The sequence below is a fragment of the Procambarus clarkii genome, chromosome 3 (assembly GCF_040958095.1).
Source record: "Procambarus clarkii isolate CNS0578487 chromosome 3, FALCON_Pclarkii_2.0, whole genome shotgun sequence".
In the NCBI taxonomy this organism is placed as follows: Eukaryota; Metazoa; Arthropoda; class Malacostraca; order Decapoda; family Cambaridae; genus Procambarus; species Procambarus clarkii.
In genome coordinates this window covers 19,232,637-19,253,375 of record NC_091152.1, presented here as the reverse complement: position 1 = coordinate 19,253,375, position 20,739 = coordinate 19,232,637, and the positions used below count along the sequence as shown (strand labels likewise).

General features: G+C 41.5%; 3 protein-coding genes across 3 annotated transcripts; 2 read left to right on the top strand and 1 right to left on the bottom strand.

Annotated features, from left to right (window-relative positions):
• The first annotated feature begins 239 nt into the window (after positions 1-239).
• Positions 240-6,316, top strand: eIF3k (eukaryotic translation initiation factor 3 subunit k). Its single transcript, XM_045746631.2, has 5 exons — positions 240-363; positions 1,993-2,212; positions 4,885-4,986; positions 5,350-5,467; positions 6,112-6,316. The coding sequence occupies exons 1-5, from the start codon at positions 302-304 to the stop codon at positions 6,267-6,269; spliced, it is 660 nt and encodes a 219-aa protein (XP_045602587.1). The 5' UTR covers positions 240-301; the 3' UTR covers positions 6,270-6,316.
• Positions 6,317-6,456: 140 nt separating this feature from the next.
• On the bottom strand, positions 6,457-19,610 carry LOC123760850 (pancreatic triacylglycerol lipase). Its single transcript, XM_045746630.2, has 9 exons — positions 19,484-19,610; positions 19,088-19,223; positions 18,031-18,185; positions 12,316-12,413; positions 11,524-11,677; positions 10,756-10,868; positions 10,182-10,302; positions 9,455-9,626; positions 6,457-6,816 (listed from the first exon to the last, which is right to left on the bottom strand). Exons 1-9 carry the CDS (start codon positions 19,503-19,505, stop codon positions 6,750-6,752), a joined length of 1,038 nt encoding a protein of 345 aa, XP_045602586.2. The 5' UTR covers positions 19,506-19,610; the 3' UTR covers positions 6,457-6,749.
• Polr2J (DNA-directed RNA polymerase II subunit RPB11) lies at positions 13,271-17,291 on the top strand. Its single transcript, XM_045746632.2, has 3 exons — positions 13,271-13,519; positions 15,127-15,276; positions 16,726-17,291. Exons 1-3 carry the CDS (start codon positions 13,442-13,444, stop codon positions 16,852-16,854), a joined length of 357 nt encoding a protein of 118 aa, XP_045602588.1. The 5' UTR covers positions 13,271-13,441; the 3' UTR covers positions 16,855-17,291.
• Positions 19,611-20,739: the final 1,129 nt, after the last annotated feature.

Below are 20,739 nucleotides of genomic sequence, written 5' to 3'. Positions count from 1 at the left end.
CCATATAGAGTCACTTAACCTACCATAATTTAATCTAATAAAAATAAAAGATAAATTCTGTTTTATTTTCAGTATGTAAATAAAGTGGCGTAAGTGACGTCATCAGCTTACCTTCAAGGATCTTTTTGGACCCATAAATAATATTTTTAAGCATACACAATTTATTCGAATTGATTATAAATAGTGAATTAAATACTAAAAACCGCATCAAAGTTATTTTTGGAGGCTTCCCAGGATGATAAATTAGTATAGTATAGCGTAGTGTGGATGTAGGGTAGGTAAGCTAGGAGGATCAGTCAACATGGTGGAACAGGCGGAGGCGATGCGGGCGACGGTGGCCTCCATGCTGCGGGGGATTGAACGGTGAGGCCGCCCCTACACCCTGCCCCTCTACCCTCCTCTCACCCCTGTGGTGCTAGGGACACACTCGTGGCTGCTCCCTGGGGCGCCACGCCCCCCTGGTGTGTGCTCTCGCTGGCCACCCTTAGGGGGACGGGGCGCCCCTGGTGGCAGGTGGTGTCACTAACCACCCCCAGGGGAGAGACCGGGCCGCCTGGGCAGTGTTCCATGCACTAGTCATGCAGGTGGACTATGAGGGGAAAGCGCCAAGGCATTACACCTTGTAGGAGCCGGTCGGACTTGTGATCCTGTGGTCCTGGGTTCGATCCCAGGCGCCGGGGAGAAACAATGGGCAGAGTTTCTTTCACCCTATGCCCCTGTTACCTAGCAGTAAAATAGGTACCTGGGTGTTAGTCAGCTGTCACGGGCTGCTTCCTGGGGGTGGAGGCCTGGTCGAGGACCGGGCCGCGGGGACACTAAAGCCCCGAAATCATCTCAAGATAACCTTGGGGGGGGTGTGTGTGAACCATCACGACTTGTTATCTTGAGGTTATCTTGAGATGATTTCGGGGCTTTAGTGTTCCCGCGGCCCGGTCCTCGACCAGGCCTCCACCCCCAGGAAGCAGCCCGTGACAGCTGACTAACACCCAGGTACCTATTTTACTGCTAGGTAACAGGGGGCATAGGGTGAAAGAAACTCTGCCCATTGTTTCTCAATGACATTGTTGTCTTGGGTGCTGACCTCCATACTCTTGTGACTATATAATAATATTATTATTATTATTTTATTTATTATTATTATAAATAACAACAAATGATATTATTTTATTCAGGAAAAGTACATACGTTGATGCAGAGTTACAAACATACTGTTGGAGTTATACACTGTACTATACTCTTATATTATACTCTACATATACTGTGGCTTGTTGTCCCGGTGATAGAAGACTTGTGCCGCAGCCTCTGTATGTACGAGCTGTGCCGCAGGTACACAGTCACGCTGCGTTGTGGTGTATTCGTCACTTTGAGGGCAAGGTGGCTGGTGTAGGTCTATTTGCTGCTGGAGCCGAGATAAACGTGCCGCGTGCATTTTAAGTCACCTTGGAGTGTGACCGTCCACCACCCACTTCACTTTAGGGTTCAGGCCCCTTGGCACTTCGTACACAACTGGTTGTGATGTATTGTTATACCGGAGAGGTTGTGAGTAATGTTGCCGGATGATGAAATGCCGTTTAACAAATGAACAAATCCACGAGGGCCAAGACAAGAGTTCGAACCTATGTGTACTCACCTAGTTGTGCTAGGTGAGTACACGTAGGTTCGAACTTTTGGGTGCTGACCTCCACACTCTTGTAGCGTGTGTAATGAAGGGCGAAGAGGTAGAACGGCCTATTGACATACCTCGGGGGCACGGGAGAATTGTGTAAAACCCTGGTTTGTGTCTTGGAGAGGCTGCAGAATCCATGGTAGGTCAGGATGTTTTCCCGGTTGCAATTCTTTTAACCGTGTCGTAGCTCGGTCGATTAAGGCAGCGTCTGGGATCCTCTCGGATGTAGGTTCAAACCCTCGTCGCGGCCCTTGTGGATGTGTTCATTTGATGCATCAAGCTATTGTGATTTGTGTGTGTGTGCAGTACAACCATTTTCTTTGCAGGTATAATCCGGAGAACATCTCTACTCTGGAGAGGTACGTGGAGCTCCAGGCCCGCGAGAACACTTACGACCTGGAGGCAAATCTTGCACTCCTGAAGTTATACCAGTTCAACCCTGGCAAGTACCAGAACACTGTAGCATGCACCATCCTCATGAAGGCTCTTACCAACCTGCCACACACCGACTTTGTCCTCTGCAAGTGTCTTCTAGGGCAAGAACAGGTAAGAAGTTAAAGTAGAACATTTTCCTAGCAGTAAAATAGGTACCTGGGAGTTAGTCAGCTGTCACGGGCTGCTTCCTGGGGGTGGAGGCCTGGTCGAGGACCGGGCCGCGGGGACACTAAAGCCCCGAAATCATCTCAAGATAACCTCAAGATAGTTTCTTCGCTTTCTAATTAATGTGTAGTTTGGTCATCCTAATACTTCAATAACTTTCCATTGTAATAACTGTCTTTATCCAATATAAAATAGTTCCTCCAATTTTATGAGCCTCTACCTTTCTAATCAATGTTTTGTGAGGCACAGTATCAAAAGCTGTGCTAAAGTTAAAGTTCACAAAGTGTCGGTTCTTTTTGCTGTCAACTGGCACAAAAGTGTTGGAAAGGATTGAAAACAAATATGTTAAACATGAGTAGCTAATTGTAAAGCCATGTTGTGAATTCATTAATCTTTGTTTTTCAAGATGGGTTTTGCAATTATTAATAGAAACAATTTTCCAACGAGTTAAGATAATTGTCCAATAACTTGGCACAAGTGATCTATTTCCCTTCTTAAAAATTGGCATAATATTTGCAACTCTGCTCGTTTCCAGCACTGCTCGTCTGTAATGCTTTACAATATTAAATATAGATGTAACGTGCTCACTTGGCTCATCCTTAGGTTCTTCTAGGACCCCGCCAAAGGCTTCCTCTCATCCTGGTGACATGTTTGGATCTAATTTTTCTGTTTAATAATTTCCTCCCGGGTAACAACTAAATAACTCTGCAATTCAACTAGCCTTCATTACCTACATTAATTTGCTCAGGTGTTGGTAAAATTTAAAATTGTTTAATAAATACAGATTGTCCTTATTAGAATGCAATTAATTTGTCATCTGTTGTTGGACCTAACTCATTTTTCAATGGCCCCGTCTTGTTTCTAGTCTTTGTGTAATTGGAAGAACCCGTTGATGGTTTGTTTTTTGCCTTCTTGCCAGTACACACTTCATTATTGCTTAAGCTTTTCTTAGCCCTTTTTTTTTTTTTAACCATTCTTGATGACAAGATAGATTTCTTCTAGATACCCTTTTTCTATTCTTAGTATTACAGTATATATATAGCTTTCTTAATTGTCAAGATACTTTAGTTCCATGGTCATCCATTGCTATTGAATCTAAAAATATATTTATGTAATGAACAAATCCACAAGGGCCGTGACAAGGGTTCGAACCTACGTCTGAGAGGATCCCAGACGTGCCTTAATCGACTGAGCTACGACATGGTTAAAAGAATTGCAACCATGAAATCAACTTGACTTACCATGGATCCTGCAGTCTCTCCAAGAGACAAACCAGGTTTTTACACAATTCCCCCATGCACCTGAGCTCTGTCAATGAGCTGTTCTACCTCTTCGTAGAACAGAGCTCGGGTGCATGGGGAAATTGTGTAATAATTGTGGTTTGACTGCAGGATCCGTGGTAGGTCAAGTTGATTTCCCAGTTGCAATTCTTATATACCATGTCGTAGCTCAATTGATTAAGGCGTGTCTGGGATCCTCTCGGACGTAGGTTCAAACCCTCGTCACGGCCCTTGTGGATGTGTTCATTTGATGCATCACACTATTGTGATTTGTGTATTTATATAATCTTATTTAAAAAGAAATGGAGAGCTAAGTAGAATCACATCAAAATCCACTGACAGGTTTACCCACCTCCAGACTCCAATCACATTTCAACGACAGCCCCCCTCCCCCCCCTCCCATGTTCAGATCTTCCAAATCTACTCTTCTTGAGAAACTTTTCAATCCCTCATAATTTGCTTTTCAAACGTCTGGTACCCCTTACAGACTTATTCAATTTTTCCATGCCGAGTTAAATCCTTTTGGTTACTGCCCCCAAACATGCTCCCTGTTTGTGTCATTTAGTGTCTCCCTTGGCTTGAACCAAGTGTAATATATTGTTTTCCTCCCCATGCTGCTTTTGTACAGTGTTTAAAAATGCAGTCGGCCACCATTTCGATAAATTTTTCTATCTCTGCTTAACCTGTTTTACTGATCCAGTCCACATTTGTTGATGCAGTAATATTAGTACAGTATTTCTGTGCACACATGTATTTAAATATTGTTTAACAAGGAGGATGTCATCATTAAGAATGTTATAACATTGATGCCCATGTCTGCCCCCGTGTTTTCTTTTTCTCAACCACCATAATAGATGGAAATGGCTTGGCTAAGCTCTGCATCGGGACATCGTGCTTCACTCATGGGCATTTAATGAATCGCTATCCTGCCATTTATTGTCCAAATTGCATAATCTTTCTTATTGCTTTGCACTTTGTAGATCTTGCTTTCCGTAACATCTCTCTGGGTTGCTTGTCCCTCGATGTAATCGTTAGTGGATTAGATAGCTTTGATTTTGCTTGCCTCCTCTCCTTGTGTTCTCATATTGGCATCTTAATGGTTTTTAATGACTTGAATGTTCTGTGGCTCCAATTGTGCTAAATAGTGCTCCTGGTTTGATGCTTCCTTTTGATAATTACTTACTTACACCATCTGCCATATATTGTATTTTTCCTACCTGATTGCACAAATGACTCTTTGAAGCATTTTTTTTTATATAGTGGTTAAATGTTACATTTAAACATTTTTGTAAATTAAATCCTTTTGTTTCCAAGTCTATAATAGTGCTTTCATTTCAGATGGATGATATTATCATCAAACGTATTATGTACCTTCATGACCTGCTGGAAATGTGTCAGTTCAACATGTATTGGAAGATGAACGCTACATATTCCGAACTAGTATGTTGATTGCCTGTTTGTGCTTATGTATAGAGGACAGTATTTTGGTTTTAATGTTTAAGGCCTTGAATTTACAAATTCTGCAGCAAGCCGTTTTCTTTTTGATAACAGAATTATGGTGATCTCAGTTTTTTTGTTTTATATCCCAATGAGGGAATTAAAACATACAACAGAATTAATTTTGAGCAATATATTGGAGATGTTTCCAAGTATGGCTGTAGATTTCCATGAATAAGTTTTATAAATAAGCTGAAGTAATACATTGGGTAATGAAGAATGCAAGTAAATTTCTGTTAATACTTCATAACACACACATGCATCCTACAACACAGTGCTAAATAGTCTTTTGTGTTATACCTGCAGATTACAGACATCAAAGACTTCCATGACAGCATACGCAAGTATATCTGCCATGTTATAACAATCACCTATCAGCACATAGAGAAGAATGTTCTGGCCCAGCTCCTCGGTGGCATTGACGGTAAGTCATTGCATTTATCGGGGAAATGAGACTGCTAATAGTATAGAATTAAAACTGGAAATGATTTTGTATTTTGATGAAAGGTTTGGAGTAAGGTACAATAATGTACATATTAATATATAATGGATTATTCCCAAAAGGATCAAATTAATGGCTTGTATGAATCTAAAAGATCAGAAGAAACGTTACTGACAAAAATTAATTTGTTGATTTTTAGTAAAAAATTCAAGTTTTCATGAAAATAATGGCAAAGTTTGTTGACATAGATTTGCATGGCAATTGTAATAGTTCACATGGAAGTACAGGGGACTTCCATAAGGGAAGGGGACATGGAAGTACATGGGAGATGCAGTGTGTTCATTTATCAAACTGTAATAGTTGACATGGAAGTACAGGGGACATGCAGTGTGTTCATTTATCAAATTGTAATAGTTGACATGGAAGTACAGGGGACATGCAGTGTGTTCATTTATCAAATTGTAATAGTTGACATGGAAGTACAGGGGACATGCAGTGTGTTCATTTATCAAATTGTAATAGTTCACATGGAAGTACAGGGGACTTCCATAAGGGAAGGGGACATGGAAGTACATGGGAGATGCAGTGTGTGTGTTCATTTATCACACCTAACCTACCCTTGACAGAGGTGGCCTTGCAGCACTGGATGACTAAGTATGGGTGGAAGGAAACTGATGATGGCTACGTGTTTATCGCCAATCAAGAGGAAACGGTAAAGACCAAGAATATCACTGAGAAGATCGAGTTTGATTCCGTGGCAGGAATAATGGCTGCCTGCAGATAATGTGTGGCAAGTGGAATTTCACTGGACAAATAAAACATTGTTTGGTACCTGTAGTTTTATATTCATCTTTAGAAATCATGTTTATTAATATCTACGTCCTGAATTAAAACTTCCTACCTTTTATTAATGGGTGAAAATGCTTGCATGTCAATGAGTATAAGTAGGAGGAACCAATAATGCCAATGTACACTATTTGCTTATAATTTTACTCTTGCATGTATAAAAAATTTCAAATTATCAGTGAGTGCAACAGCTTTTTAGTAAGAGAAAACTTTCCTCTAAAATGATAAGATACAAAATATAGAACATTCTTGATACAAATTTGAATTAATTCTCTGGTATGTTTTTGCTAGGCATTGTCACAAAATTGAAGGAATGTAATTAATACAGTACTTGAGCTAAACATTCTAACTGGTGTAGATAAATATTGAGCAGTTTGGTGTACTGTAGGGTGTAGAATCTGTGGAAGGTCCTCTGTTGTTACTGATTATCACCCAGAGCGAAGGGTGAGGTGGCATTTGTACGCAAGTAATATGAACCTCTTGAGCTGAAAAAAAAGTTGACAATTGTTATGAAAGGTACTTTATAATAGAATATTTTTGAGGTTAATGCTGGAAGATAAGCTGGTTGATCTTGCCCTATAATGCAAAATAATGACCTGGTCAAATAGGTGTGAGAGTCCTTGAAGTGTGAGAGTCGCTTATGTGTGGCTGGAAACTATTTGATAAGTTCCCTTTTTGCCGACTGGTTTATTTGGCATATGCCTTACAGACCTTTAGACTATTGGTGTAACTTATAGAATTGTTGTTATTATTGTTTTTAAAACATTAAAAACAACGGAAATAGAAACTATTTCAAAATAGTAACGGTGAATGTGTTCACTGTTACTATTTTTATTATTATTATAGTTCCTCTTTCCTCACAGCAGCTTTGCTCATTCCTCTTAATTATGCAAGGAATTTCTTCCTTACACAACTAGAACAACACCATCCCAGCATAAATTTATGAACCTGGTCATTTTTCCAATACTCCAGAGTACAGTTTGAGGGCTTTGTTATGCACACAATGGATTAAGATATTTGATAATGAAAATGGTTAGTATATGTTCTCTGTTTTTAGGTTTCCAATACCAAATCCTAGAAAATGTCAGTAATCTAAGAACATACAAATACTAAAAAGATTACAAAATACTGCAACAATATTGTGACCAAAAGAAATGAATGCTAAAACTGTACATTGTCCTAGTGAAAATACAATTGTTTTGGACCATTCAGTTTGCATAATAAGGCAAAAGATTTGTCTTGATGAAAATTATTGTGATTTCGCAAGTAAGAACTGTGCTGGCACTTATTATTAAACGGGTCGTGAGTCATCCTACACGCACGCATACTCGTGCACTATTTGAGATTCATGTGAATAATGATTATTTAAGAAGTTAACAAAAAAGAATTGCTAGTATAAATGGAATTAAATACAAGTACTGTACAGTATAGTATTTAAAAATATAATCTTAATGTTTACAAAGTACACCACTGGTAACTAATAATCACTTTAGTGAACTGTTGACAAAAACTTGAATTTCTGGTGTACTTTCCTATGCTGGCTCACACCCAGTCTTCCCCATTATCCCCTGGTAGGTGGTTTCCCAAAGCTCTGAGACCCCAGCCTTTTAAAATTACTTTCCTATAATTACACACACAAATCACAATAGCGTGATGCATCAAATGAACCAATCCCCAAGGGCCATGACGAGGGTTCGAAAACTGAATACTGTAATGTGCAGTTACAATGACCACTTATTCTTTTAACCATGTCCGTAGCTCAGTCAATTAAGGCAGCATCTGGGATCCTCTCGGACGTAGGTTCGAACCCTTGTCACAGCCCTTGTGGACTTGTTCACTTTCCAATGGTAATCAAAACCTCTACTTTTGCTCAGACTCATGGTGAATGGCCAAGCCTTTGAGTCGGATCAGCCTGGAAGATGTTTTATAGTGGGTGCTCATTGCGGGCTTCAAGGTTCCTGGCGTGTTGTCCCCTGACCCAGCTGTCTTTGGCTTGCTCTTGTTTGGATCCCTACCCCTGCCATGGCAGGGGTGTGTCTCATCTACTGTGGTAACTCTCCTTAATGCCTATCCTGTTTGTTACAACAGCACCCTCTACTGGGGGTGAACATCATATCTTGAAGTTATCTTGAGATGATTTTGGGGCTTTAGTGTCCCTGCGGCCCGGTCCTCGACCAGGCCTCCACCTCCAGGAAGCAGCCCGTGACAGCTGACTAACACCCAGGTACCTATTTACTGCTAGGTAACAGGGGCATAGGATGAAAGAAACTGTACCCATTGTTTCTCGCCAGGCGCCTGGGATCAAACCTGGGACCACAGGATCACAAGTCCAGTGTGCTGTCCACTCAACCAACCGGCTCCCAAATCATCATGCTAGAACACAACCTATTCCTCACACTCCTGTGTTCCATGATTTGTTTGGTCCAGCAGTGTGGGGTAAAATATTTTATAAGTCTACTCTGATGAATCTATCATCCCTGATTATTTTCACATGCAATTACCACCTTTGATGTCACCTCGGTGATATCAAAACCATCCTACAATTCCAGAGTCATTCTGTTCATCAGGTTGATAAGTTCGTGCGACCGTTTCAGGTTTGACATTCTAAACCCCATCAGGTTGGCAAGATCATGTAATTCTTGTTACTGCAGTGTACCATGCAGGAATACTACCTCTCTACATCTTAGATAAGTGCTAGAAATATGGAAAAAGTGCAGACATTATGGCAATGAGCCGAGCGGACAGCACGCTGGACTTGTGATCCTGTGGTCCTGGGTTCGATCCCAGGCGCCGGCGAGAAACATTGGGCAGAGTTTCTTTCACCCTATGCCCCTGTTACCTAGCAGTAAAATAGGTACCTGGGTGTTAGTCAGCTGTCACGGGCTGCTTCCTGGGGGTGGAGGCCTGGTCGAGGACCGGGCCGCGGGGACACTAAAAAGCCCCAAAATCATCTCAAGATAACCTTATGCGCAAGAAAAGTACTAGAGGGCCAATGTACGAGGACAGATTAAGAGAACTAAAAGTGTCAACCCGCTCAGGTAATCTTTAGTATAAGTATTGTACATTATTGTATTTACAGATGAATAACTTTGTTTCTTAAATGTGTTACATATTGAGACTAACCTGTACTCGACGTGGAAGCCCATGTGCAGGCACCCTTGGCCACAGGAGGAACAGTTGCCGGCCAAGAAAGTGTCCCAGTCTGAACATGGCCACGAGGTGAACATCTTGTCTGGGGCGAGATCTATGAGGCTCTCTACCCACAGTTCAGTAACTCTAGCATGACTACATCCACCTGAATAGTCAGTTAGAAAATAGCTTTTTCAGTAATAGTAATTATATGTTAGGAGGAAATAAAGGCTAACATTTCTCTATATGTAGACCATCTTTATCAGTTCTGATGCATTCATAAGCTCACAAGTTAAAATGCATCGTATACAGAATAATACACTTGTTGATCAGGCCACTCACTAGAACATGAAGGGACGACGACGTTTCGGTCCGTCCTGGATCATTCTCAAGTCGATGAGAATGGTCCAGGACGGACAGAAACGACAATGTCCCTTCACTTTCTAGTGTGTGGTCTAGTCAACATATTTCAGCCACGTTATTGTGACTCATCGCCTGCATAATACAATTTCTCTCCTTTGGCATATTTTGACCCTGGCAATGAAGACATATTATATATTTAAATGTTGATTATAATAAACTACTGCATATAAAACTACTTTTAAATAAAGGGTAGATAAATGTAGGAAGTATACTTGTTCGTCTATTAAGAGGAGACTAAATTATTAATTTCCTTGGTCTACCGAAGAGGTTGCTTGGCGCCATCTTGAAAACTACTTACCAAAGAGGTCAATCCAGTCAGTAAGAACGTCCTCAGGAGTGACCACACATCCTGGTTGATGCCTCCCACCGTTAGGGTAGAAGTCAACGTGTCCCAGAGGCTGGTGGAGCGCTATACACCCCTGAAGTGAGAGCCGGATGATATGCTAAACTACTGCTCCCTAAACTCTTTGTTAACTTCTCTTTTTTAACATTATTTCAATTCTAAATTACTTAAATATTTAGTAAGCTTGATGTGTAAAAGTTTCTTATGCTACACTATGCTGAACCTATTGCAGGCTAATGTAATTAAGTTATAGAGCTCATGTACTACAGTTACAGAGCTCATGTACAACAATTACAGAGCTCATGTACAACAGTTACAGAACTCATGTACCATTACAGAGCTCATGTATTGTTACAGAACTCATGCACAGTTACAGAGCTCATGTACAACAATTACAGAGCTCATGTACTGAAGTTAGAGAGCTACAGTTACAGAGTTCATATACTGAAGTAACATGACCACGACCTCAGGGCACCATAGCCATATAGTTCCCTGTAGAGGAGAATACCGAACACAGTTGAGGTCAGACCTCAGCGAGGGAGCCGGAGTTGGCATGCAGGACGTCGACAAAGTCAGCATCGGAGGAGTCGAGCCGCTGGTCGGCTGGCTTGTCATAGAACAACGGACCCGCTGGATCAAGACCTGGAAAGGTTCATCAAAATGTAAACAAAGCTGATACACTGAAGGCAAGCTGAAGCAATGCAATTAAGACCTTTGATTGTGTAAGAGCAAGAGTAATTAATGAGTCTCACACATCATTAGGCCCGTCACAAGCTCATCACATCACAACATACCTCAGATATACTTTAATGAAAATGGTAATAGTGATGGAGATAGTTCCGGTGTTACAAGTTGTGTGTAGTGAAGATGGCTACAGTGATGATGGTTGTGAGAAGTTAAGATGGTTATAGTGAGGAAGATTAAGGATGGTTAGAGTTCTGATGGTCGTTCGTAGTAACGATGGATATAGACATATAGTGATATAATTGTGTAGTAAAGATGATTATAGTGATGAAGATAATGTGCAGTGTTGCTTCTGTCATTCGAGCAATGCCGAGTACTCCCGCTATTGTTACTTGATAAAGAGAACGAAGCTCCACGAACAACGAAGAATTGTAACATACACAGGAAGCTGCAATTCCATTACTTTAGGAGAGCGCTAGTTGGCCTTGGAGGCCAGACATTGTCTACTACCATCACTGTAGAGGTGTATGTATGATTAACACCAAACTTACAAAATACCTAAAGAAAGTTAGTTGTTAACGTAAAATGTGGTTACGAAGTAGGAAACATTTACCGGTGACTCTGGCGACAGTGCCGGATGTGACATATCTGGCAGTGAGGCCGGCAGTGTGGGCCCCTAGAGAGTGGCCGGTGATGTGGACCAGGGACGGCGCCAGTCTCCGGACACTGTGGAGCCAGTCGATGAAGGCTGCCGTGTAGTTGGCTGTCTGGTGAGAGATTGATTAATTGATAAAGATTAAGGCACCCAAAAGGTGGCACGGGCATGAATAGTCCGTAAGAGGTGGCCCTTTTGGACCATTACCAGTATCAAGAGCTGATACTGGAGATCTGTGGAGGCGCGGCTGCACCCTGCGTGACGGGAGATGTCTCCCGTGATGGGAATTGTACAGTCGTCTATTCTGTTGTTGTTATAGATTCAGCTACTCGGAACAAGTTCCAAGTAGCACGGGCTATGGTGAGCCCGTAACTTACCTGACACAGGAGCGGGGCAAGTAGCACGGGCTATGGTGAGCCCGTAACTTACCTGACACAGGAGCGGGGCAAGTAGCACGGGCTATGGTGAGCCCGTAACTTACCTGACACAGGAGCGGGGCAAGTAGCACGGGCTATGGTGAGCCCGTAACTTACCTGGCACAGGAGCGGGGCAAGTAGCACGGGCTATGGTGAGCCCGTAGTGGACTTACCTGGCACAGGAGCGGGGCAAGTAGCACGGGCTATGGTGAGCCCGTAGTGTACTTACCTGGCACGGGAGAGAGAGGCGACGCTCAGAAATATATATGACTGCCTTTATCAACACATGCACAAAATATAGCCCACAGATATCATTAGTGATTAGTTAACTAACCTTGTAGACGTTTTCTACAGCCAGATTATACCAAGGAGAGAGCACAAGAGTCTGCCAGTCCACAGACACAACATTACACTCATATAGCCCCAGCAGCTCTGTTGGGATGAGGGAAGAGATATATCACTAACATACCTGCCGCCTCCTATATGGGGAGACATCTTCCGTGACGCAGGGTGCAGTCGCGCCTCCACAGATCTCCAGTATCAGCTCTTGATACTGGTAATGGCCCAAAAGGGCCACCGCTTACGGGCTATTCATGCCCGTGCCACCTCTTAGGGTGACTTAATCTTTATCAATCAATCAATCATCGCCTCCTACATACATTACACGATGAAGATTAAGCCACCCAAAAGGTGGCACGGGCATGAATAGTCCGTAAGAGGTGGCCCTTTTGAGCCATTACCAGTATCAAGAGATGATACCAGTATCAAGAGATGATACTGGAGACCTGTGGAGGTGCGACAGCACCCTGCGTGACGGGAGATGTCTCCCCTACATTACACGTATGTATTGTATGTATATACATAAAATAAACAATTACATTCACACTCATATGTATGAACACGTTCATTTATTTGTGAATTTGATGTAAAGCTTAATTACTCCGAGTCTTTCTCTCAACTACTAATGTCATAAATTTACATATATAAAATTCACAAATACACACATTTGGGTTTTATCCTATTATTATTATTATTAGTAGTAGTAGAGGATTGACTGGGCGCAAATCCATAAATGTAGCCTCTGTTTAACTCAACAATAAAATGGGTTGTTAAACAATTTTTCGCGGGGTCATATTCCAGGGAACATAGGATTAAGGACCTGCCCGAAACGTTACGCGTACTAGAGGCTGTACAAGAATGTAACAACTCTTGTATATATAAATAAAAAAAATTATTAGTAGTAGTAGTAGTAGTAGCTAGTGGTGGTGATGGTCGCGCGTCGCGGCCGTCACTTGTTTGTGGCGTCTGAGGTAAACATTGTCCTGCTGGCCACAGTGCTGCTCACACTGCTCTACGCTGATCTACGCTGCTCTACACTACGGGCTCTGCTCTACACTACCGGCTCTGCTCTACACCTTACCCCACTACTCTAGAAGACACCGTAGCAGCAAGTTAGCACCATGAACGCGCCGCCAACCTTCGAGTCATTTCTCCTTTTTGACGGAGAAAAGAAAATTCTTAAAGAGGTTGACACTAAGGTGAGAGACAGGCGAAGGAGTTATCAGGGGAAAGCGCCACGCCATTACGACTCTATAGCACTTGGAAGGGGTCAGGATAAGGATATGGGATGGGACGGAGGGGAAGGAATGGTGGTCCGTCTAATTACCACAAGCTACACAAGCTTCACAAAGCTTCCTGGCAATACGTTAGTAATGAATAAATATGATATATTTACTCATTATAATGTTGGTGCTAAATGCACAACACGAAAAAACATAATTTTAATCTGAAAAAGTATCTTTATAAAGAAATTAGACGAAAATAAAAAGTTGGTGACGCCAAATCAAGTCGACGATCCAAGCTTCGGTTAGGTTAGGTTAGGTTTGGTTAAGTTAAGTTAGGTTAGGATAGGTTAGGTTAGCCTAACCTAGCATATTTATTCATTACTAACGTATTGCCAGGAAGCTTTGTGAAGCTTGTGGTAATTAGACGGACCCAGGAATGGTGGCCAACCACTTGTGGACGGTCGGGGAGAGACACTGGAGAGTCCCAGCTGTCTTGGGGGGTAACCTGAACCATCTTAAACCTGCGCCTCACATTATAAACGTGTCGTCAGGCACACCTCGTCCACACTGAAACGATTGTACCTATTTTTGTTGGGTTATGTTAGTCGGTGTTGGGTTGTGTTGGGTTTATTGTGTGTTGAAACGTCCCGGTGTAAGACCTGTCGTAAGGGCAGAGTGTGATATATTGTTACTTTGTTATATTAAATGTAGAATATCCAATAAAAGCTTGAAGAGTTTTAAGTGTTAGCACAGAAAATTTTAATTAAATCTAAAAATAAAAATTGGAGAAGTATGAAGTATGACTACACCACGGAGCAGTCTCCGTGGTGTAGTGGTAAGACACTCGCCTGGCGTTCCGCGAGCACTATGTCATGGGTTCGTATCCTGGCCGGGGAGGATTTACTGGGCGCAATTCCTTAACTGTAGCCTCTGTTTAACGCAACAGTAAAATGTGTACTTGGATGAAAAAACGATTCTTCGCGGCAGGGGATCGTATTCCAGGGACCTGCCCGAAACGCTACGCATACTAGTGGCTGTACAAGAATGTAACAACTCTTGTATATATCTCAAAAAAAAAAAAAAAAAAAAAAAAAAAAAAAAGTATGTATACTGTGGCTTCAAGTAAATGTTGAAATAAATCATTACTGCAGCACAGGGGGAAAATTATCTGGATGTACAGTAATACAAATGGATTTGGTTTCTGTTTTCTCATTGTCTGATAAAGGAAGTCCATTAGGCTTATCAAGGCCCTGCGAGGCCAGTAACTGACCTTGCCCAGGTTGCAAGCAACGACAGTTGCCTAACTCCAGGGGTTCCTATTTACTACCAGGTAAACAGGCATCAGGTAAGGGAGAGTTCCCAAACTTCTAGCATGAAAAGCGAACTTTTTTTTAATATATAACATAGTTATTTAAATATATATAACAGTTATTGCCTAGGAGCAAATTTGGTTCCCGATTTCATTAATTTAAGTACAGTAATGAGAATTTACCATAATGAATAAATCAAACTTTTTGTGGCATTTCTCTTGTAGCTTCGAGCTAAGTTTTGTTGCATATTGAGGTTTTGGTGGTCTTCAGGTACCTAATGCTGCCATCTACACCATCAACAAGGAAGATCACACTCTGGGTAACATGATCCGTATGCAGCTGCTCAAGGACCCAAATGTAATGTTTGCTGGCTACAAGAACCCACATCCCCTAGAACACAAGGTTGTGCTTCGTGTTCAGGTATGATGTCATTATTTAAGACTTAATGACCTTAATGGTAACGTAAGTTTTAACGGTACTGTAATGCAATTGAAATAATATTCTTATTTTAGTGATATATATATATATATATATATTTTATCATATTCAGGGAAAATCTTAGATTATTGGTTTACAAGACTGGTTTTGACCCTCGTCCAGCTTCGGTTACCTCAAAGCCATTTTTGCTACCCCACAATATTTAAATGTTCCACTGGTACTCTTGGAATGACATCTGTCTCTAGAGGCCTCTGGTGATTATCTGTCATTACACACAGAAAAGTCCTGGAGGTCACATTACACACAGTCGTAGCTCGGTCGATTAAGGCAGCGTCTGGGATGCTCCCGGATGTAGGTTCGAATCTTCGTCACGGCCCTTGTGGATTTGTTCATTATCTGTCATCTTGAAAAGCAATAACATGGCACGTAGCCCCTGCAGGGCAGCATTGTCTTCAGATACCATGTCTGACACACCATCTTCCAGCTACTGTCTCCAACACAAGCACCCACATTTACATTACCTGACCCCATGCATGATTACCTATGTTTATTGGAAAATAAATTTCTATGATCAAGAGTTTATTAAGCAGTGAACCAGAAATAGAAGAAAGCAAGATGGAAATCGATAACGAGGAACCACTAAAATGGAAATCTGATAAAAATGACTCGTTTTATGGATTTAGTAACCCTGATATTGGTTGTGGTGACAGACTTAGTGTTGCCGATAATAAGAGATACTTGTTGCGGAACTTGTGGTGGTGGCGACTGTCACGGGGCTGTGATACTTGTAAATACTCAATGTAAACCTACCACTATACTGTGCTCCAGGGCTGCTGTCTTCCTTTCAAACATACAATCTAGTAAGCCCTCCAGGTGGGGGTGGGTCAAGGCCTGGGCTCCAGGGAAAGCACTCCAACAAAATTGCCTGCTTTAGGGTATGATAGACCGCTCCACACTGGACACGAGTAATAACTAGTATGTATACTTTATAGTTTATTAATTGCAGAACTCTTTCCCAAGACGAAACTCCTGGCACTGCCAGTTGACATTTACTTTATACTCAGAATTTCCCTTGGACAGTGATAAAGGCTCACAGGCAAAACATTAGGCAGGCCCAAAAACCTTGGTAGGAGGTACAGTTGGAATATCCTGTAACCCCTACAGACAAAAGAGAATCCACTCTATACTCAATCACAATGGAGTAAGTGGGAGTGGATAACAATGGAGCAAGCCTAGAGTTGCATACAGTAAGAATAGTTACTAAAGTAGATTGGTGGCCAATATTTAAAAATAGCTTGACGTGTAGTGTGTGTGTGTTCTGTGATTTGTGTTTATTAATTTTTGTTACTGTAGATTTAGGCATGTAATGTTAGGATTAAGTTAAATATATGAGCTTGTGTAATTATGCAACACAATTTTTTTCCAATTTAGACAACAGATGCCAGCTACACCCCACATGATGCCTTCATGAATGCCATCACCGACCTCATCTCTGAACTCTCGCTTCTAGAGGAAAGATTCCGAGAGGCCATACGAGAGAAGAAGGAAGGGTTCGACTAAGGTTCATTGTACTGTACAGTACTTGGTATTATTCATTCTCATGCCATTATTTTAGTAACTTATCACACATCATTAAGCCTTAAGAATTAAGACATTATTTTTATAGGGTTAGGTGGGACATTTAAGCTGCAGATGTAAAATTATCTTCTCTTTGTAATTGTAGGTTTCTCTACAGGAAGTTAGTTTCTGAATAGAAAATGTATGATTGTTTAATGTCATGTATGTGTTTATAATATTGCAAAAGCATATGTTGTTAATTTGCTTATAACTATATCCCGACTGTACATTAGTCAATTTTATTTTGTCGCATTATATTAAGGAGTTCAGCATTGTTTGTTTTAATTAAATCACATACCACTGTTTGTATGTAGATTTCTTTGGATTTATTATACCGTTACAAAATGTTTCAACCTAACCAATAAATAGCATTTACTTTATTTTTTTTCCTTCTTTTTTGTAATCCTTTGTATCAATAGCTTTGTTATACTGTAATACTGTAATTTGTACAGTGCATGTAGCCGAGAGAGTTTTTAGTTTCATACATTATGTAATATCCTTTATGAGGTTATATCATGATTGCAGGGAATGACTGGAAAGTCAAAATAAATATAAGAATTTCATGATCGTTAACCAATTTTCCTCCCATGTGGGGTGGGGAAGACTGTCTTTGCGAGGAAAGAGCCATTACCTGTCTGATCACCTATCACCCTCTCCCACTCCTATTGTAACGAACAAAGCTGTGAGCCCCTACCCCAAAATGTCTACTTAAATAGGAATTTAATGCTTCAAATGTTGATAAGTGTAATTTAGAAGTTTTTCCTATATTTATGTTTTTCATGTAGTACATAAGAGGCTCGAGTTAAGCTGTGGGGATGCGTGTTCAATGCTCTCTTAACTCTTGTAATCTTTTAAGAATCTCTTAAGAGATACGGGTTATGCAGGAATTGTCATATCACAGTAAGTTGTAATTGTAACCAGACGCGTAATGTACCACACACAGTGCACGATCAACCTGTCCTCAGACCAAGTCCATTCCATCCAGTGGTTGACCCCAAAGACACATTCATTCATTCATTTTTCATTCATAAACAGCTGGGGTTTGGCAGGTGCATGGAATGGACTTTGGGTCATTGTTTAGAGGACGGGCTGGCACGAGTTAGCAACAAGGAAACCTACCAGTCTTGGTGTTGAGGATCCACTGACATTCTCCAAAGTCACTGAAGCCATGGTACATGAAATAGGTGGGAAGACTAGCATTGAAGGGAGACTGGTCAAGATTCTCAAAGTCCCTGGGCAGCAGGCGATAGTAGTCATTGTTGTCTGGGTTAGTTCTGAAGTATTCATAAATCAAATGCTCATTAGCATTTTTATCCTCTATGCCATGGGGATAAATGTTATGTACATGGAACTATATTCAGATGTTTGTTTCTTGCAACTTTATCAAATATTTTCTTTGAATTTGCAGTATTTACATATTTTAAGCCTTAATTTTCATGCAATTAGTATTTTTAACTTCGAACTGCAGTGATCTCTGAAATTTGTTTAGAAATGCCTCAAATGCACAACATAACATTATCTTTTTCTTCCCTTCACCTTCTTCTACTTTGTGATGTTCCAAATTTACATTTAAATCTCCCAGTCCATATTGCAGCAACACTCCACTATTCACATTCATATTTTAATTGTAATTGAGTGTAACCTCCAAAGTACGCTAAAGTATATTTTGTGAATGTTGGAAAGATTGGTAGAGGATTATGACCAGATATGAATTAAGAGGCAATAAAAATGATTAGTTTCGATGACTTGTATGTACTGTACTGGTATTGCCTAAATAGAATGTCATACCAGACATACAAGGTTATCCTTTTACCACTTGAAGTCAACACCTGCCCCTTATACAGATTGTATTGACCCATATACAGTTGTGCATCTTTAAGTGGAATTTGCTGATTTTCTTAATGGCAGGAAAAGATGCTTCACAACTATAGTATTCTTTAATGATAACTGTCACTAGGTAGATTGGACTTTTTATTGTTGATAAACTTGTCTTTTGCTCTCACATCAGGATCTTGATTTACTGTGTTCATTCACCTTGGATACATAAACTGTGCCCTGACTTAGCAACCTTCCCTTTAACATGATCTTCCCTACTGAAAGCTAAATTCAGTCACTTCTTGAAATTGATATTCATAACCAGGCAAATAATACTCTTCAGTCCAATAAATGAGCTGACCTGGTCCAGAGAAGAAAGCGAATGTCGGACAGGTTGCCGAGAGTCTGTGTTGAATGGACTTGAGGGTAGATAGGCACTGTGTTTGCTGCGTCGCTGGCATGTGCATCCCACAACCCAATGACATCCATCACCAATACTGCAGGAGAAAGGTGCACATCAGTGGCGCACAAGGCACACAAACAAGGTCTTATTTCAACATGGTTTTAGTTTCATGGGCTTTATTTTTAGCATTATACCTTATTGTAGTTTAGGACCTACTGTAATTGTATCTTAAGAATGTTATGGATTGTTTTGTAAATATAGCCACCCTTAATGGGGATGAGTTTGGCATGTCACTGATGGTTAATAAATGTAACTTTGTCAATAGAGTGTATAATGTTTAAGGAAGGCACTCACTCAAGAGTAAAGAGAACAACATGGTTGGCTGCTAGGGGGTGATGGTGGCGGTGGCCTCGGAACAGTACTGAGGCACCACCCTCCCAACTCCATCCTCACATAATCTCTTATCTTGCACTGTGGCTCCCAAGATAGTGCTACCATTAACTGAACACCACCTTTCATCATCCAACTTTGTATGTATACTCAGTTCCATGTATACTTGCCTAGAAATGCCCGAATCCTGCCCAAAACGCTGCGCGTACTAGTGGCTTTACAAGAATGTAATTGCTCAGTACTATGCTATGTATCCTCACAATCCCAATGTACCTTCTTGTACAGTATATATATAAATAAAATAAAATAAATAGATGTGCTTGGAGAGTTAAGGTTAAACTCCTAGCTCGGCATTTTAAGCTGCTGGTTGATTAATGCAATAAGTCAATTTCTGCATGTATCCTATCATATTTGCTTTTGCAGCAGTGCAGTATTGAGTCTCTTAACCACATTCATTTTTTCACTCATTCCATTTACAACTACCAATAAACATTTCTCCTGAGGTCCCCCTCCCCGCTCAGCTCGTTGTCGCCGTGTGGGGGCTTAGTGGGCGGCTGCCGGAGTGTGATGCTCCTTGGGACAGTCCTCTGTCCTTTTCTAGCCTTGTGCTCCTGCTGCCGTCCTCTCCAATTCTGCTGGGCATCTTTTCCTTTTCCTTCTGTTTCGTTTTTCTCCCCCCTCTTCTCCTATCTGCTTGCCGTTTCCTGCCGACCTTTTGCTCGTTCTGGTTCTTCCCTTGGACTTCTTCTATTTTGACGCCCGGGTGCTTGAGGAGGCATACTCATGCACCCGTAGAACTGCAGTACCCGACGTCGAGAGCGAGGGGAACCTTTTATTGTCAATCCCCACTTCGTCACTGAACCCGATCTCGACGGACTGTCGGTTTCTTAAGGTGGCGTTTGTGGGGCGTATACTCGCGACGCACCCCTAGGAGGCCCCGACAAGATCGGCGATAGCTTCTTGTTGGGTGTCCTGCCTCTAATTGTGGCTCCATGGTGGGTGTGGGGGCACATTCGTGAGTGAATTATTTCTTTCGTCAAGATGATTACCCCTGCTTCGGCTTCTTCTGGTTTACCTTCTCAGGCTCGTGGGGTGGGCGACCAAGCCCCCGAGTCGGTCCGTATTGGAAGACCGGGCTCTGTAGCCTCCGCTGCATTGGGCCCCGACCTTGCTCCTCCTTTGGCCTCTCTGACTCCTTCCTCTGGCTCCCCTCCCTCCTC

Excerpts from the sequence above, each read along its gene's own strand:
- Polr2J (XM_045746632.2), top strand. The coding sequence starts at position 13,442 with ATGAACGCGCCGCCAACCTTCGAGTCATTTCTCCTTTTTGACGGAGAA. Across the intron at positions 13,520-15,126 it reads TTAAAGAGGTTGACACTAAG|GTACCTAATGCTGCCATCTA; the intron begins GTGAGAGACAGG and ends GGTGGTCTTCAG. Across the intron at positions 15,277-16,725 it reads AGGTTGTGCTTCGTGTTCAG|ACAACAGATGCCAGCTACAC; the intron begins GTATGATGTCAT and ends TTTCCAATTTAG.
- eIF3k (XM_045746631.2), top strand. The coding sequence starts at position 302 with ATGGTGGAACAGGCGGAGGCGATGCGGGCGACGGTGGCCTCCATGCTG. Across the intron at positions 364-1,992 it reads ATGCTGCGGGGGATTGAACG|GTATAATCCGGAGAACATCT; the intron begins GTGAGGCCGCCC and ends TTTTCTTTGCAG. Across the intron at positions 4,987-5,349 it reads ACGCTACATATTCCGAACTA|ATTACAGACATCAAAGACTT; the intron begins GTATGTTGATTG and ends TTATACCTGCAG.
- LOC123760850 (XM_045746630.2), bottom strand. The coding sequence starts at position 19,505 with ATGTTGTTCTCTTTACTCTTGA. Across the intron at positions 18,186-19,087 it reads CGCTTTCTTCTCTGGACCAG|AACTAACCCAGACAACAATG; the intron begins GTCAGCTCATTT and ends TGAATACTTCAG. Across the intron at positions 10,303-10,755 it reads ACTCCGGCTCCCTCGCTGAG|GGGTGTATAGCGCTCCACCA; the intron begins GTCTGACCTCAA and ends CTCTCACTTCAG.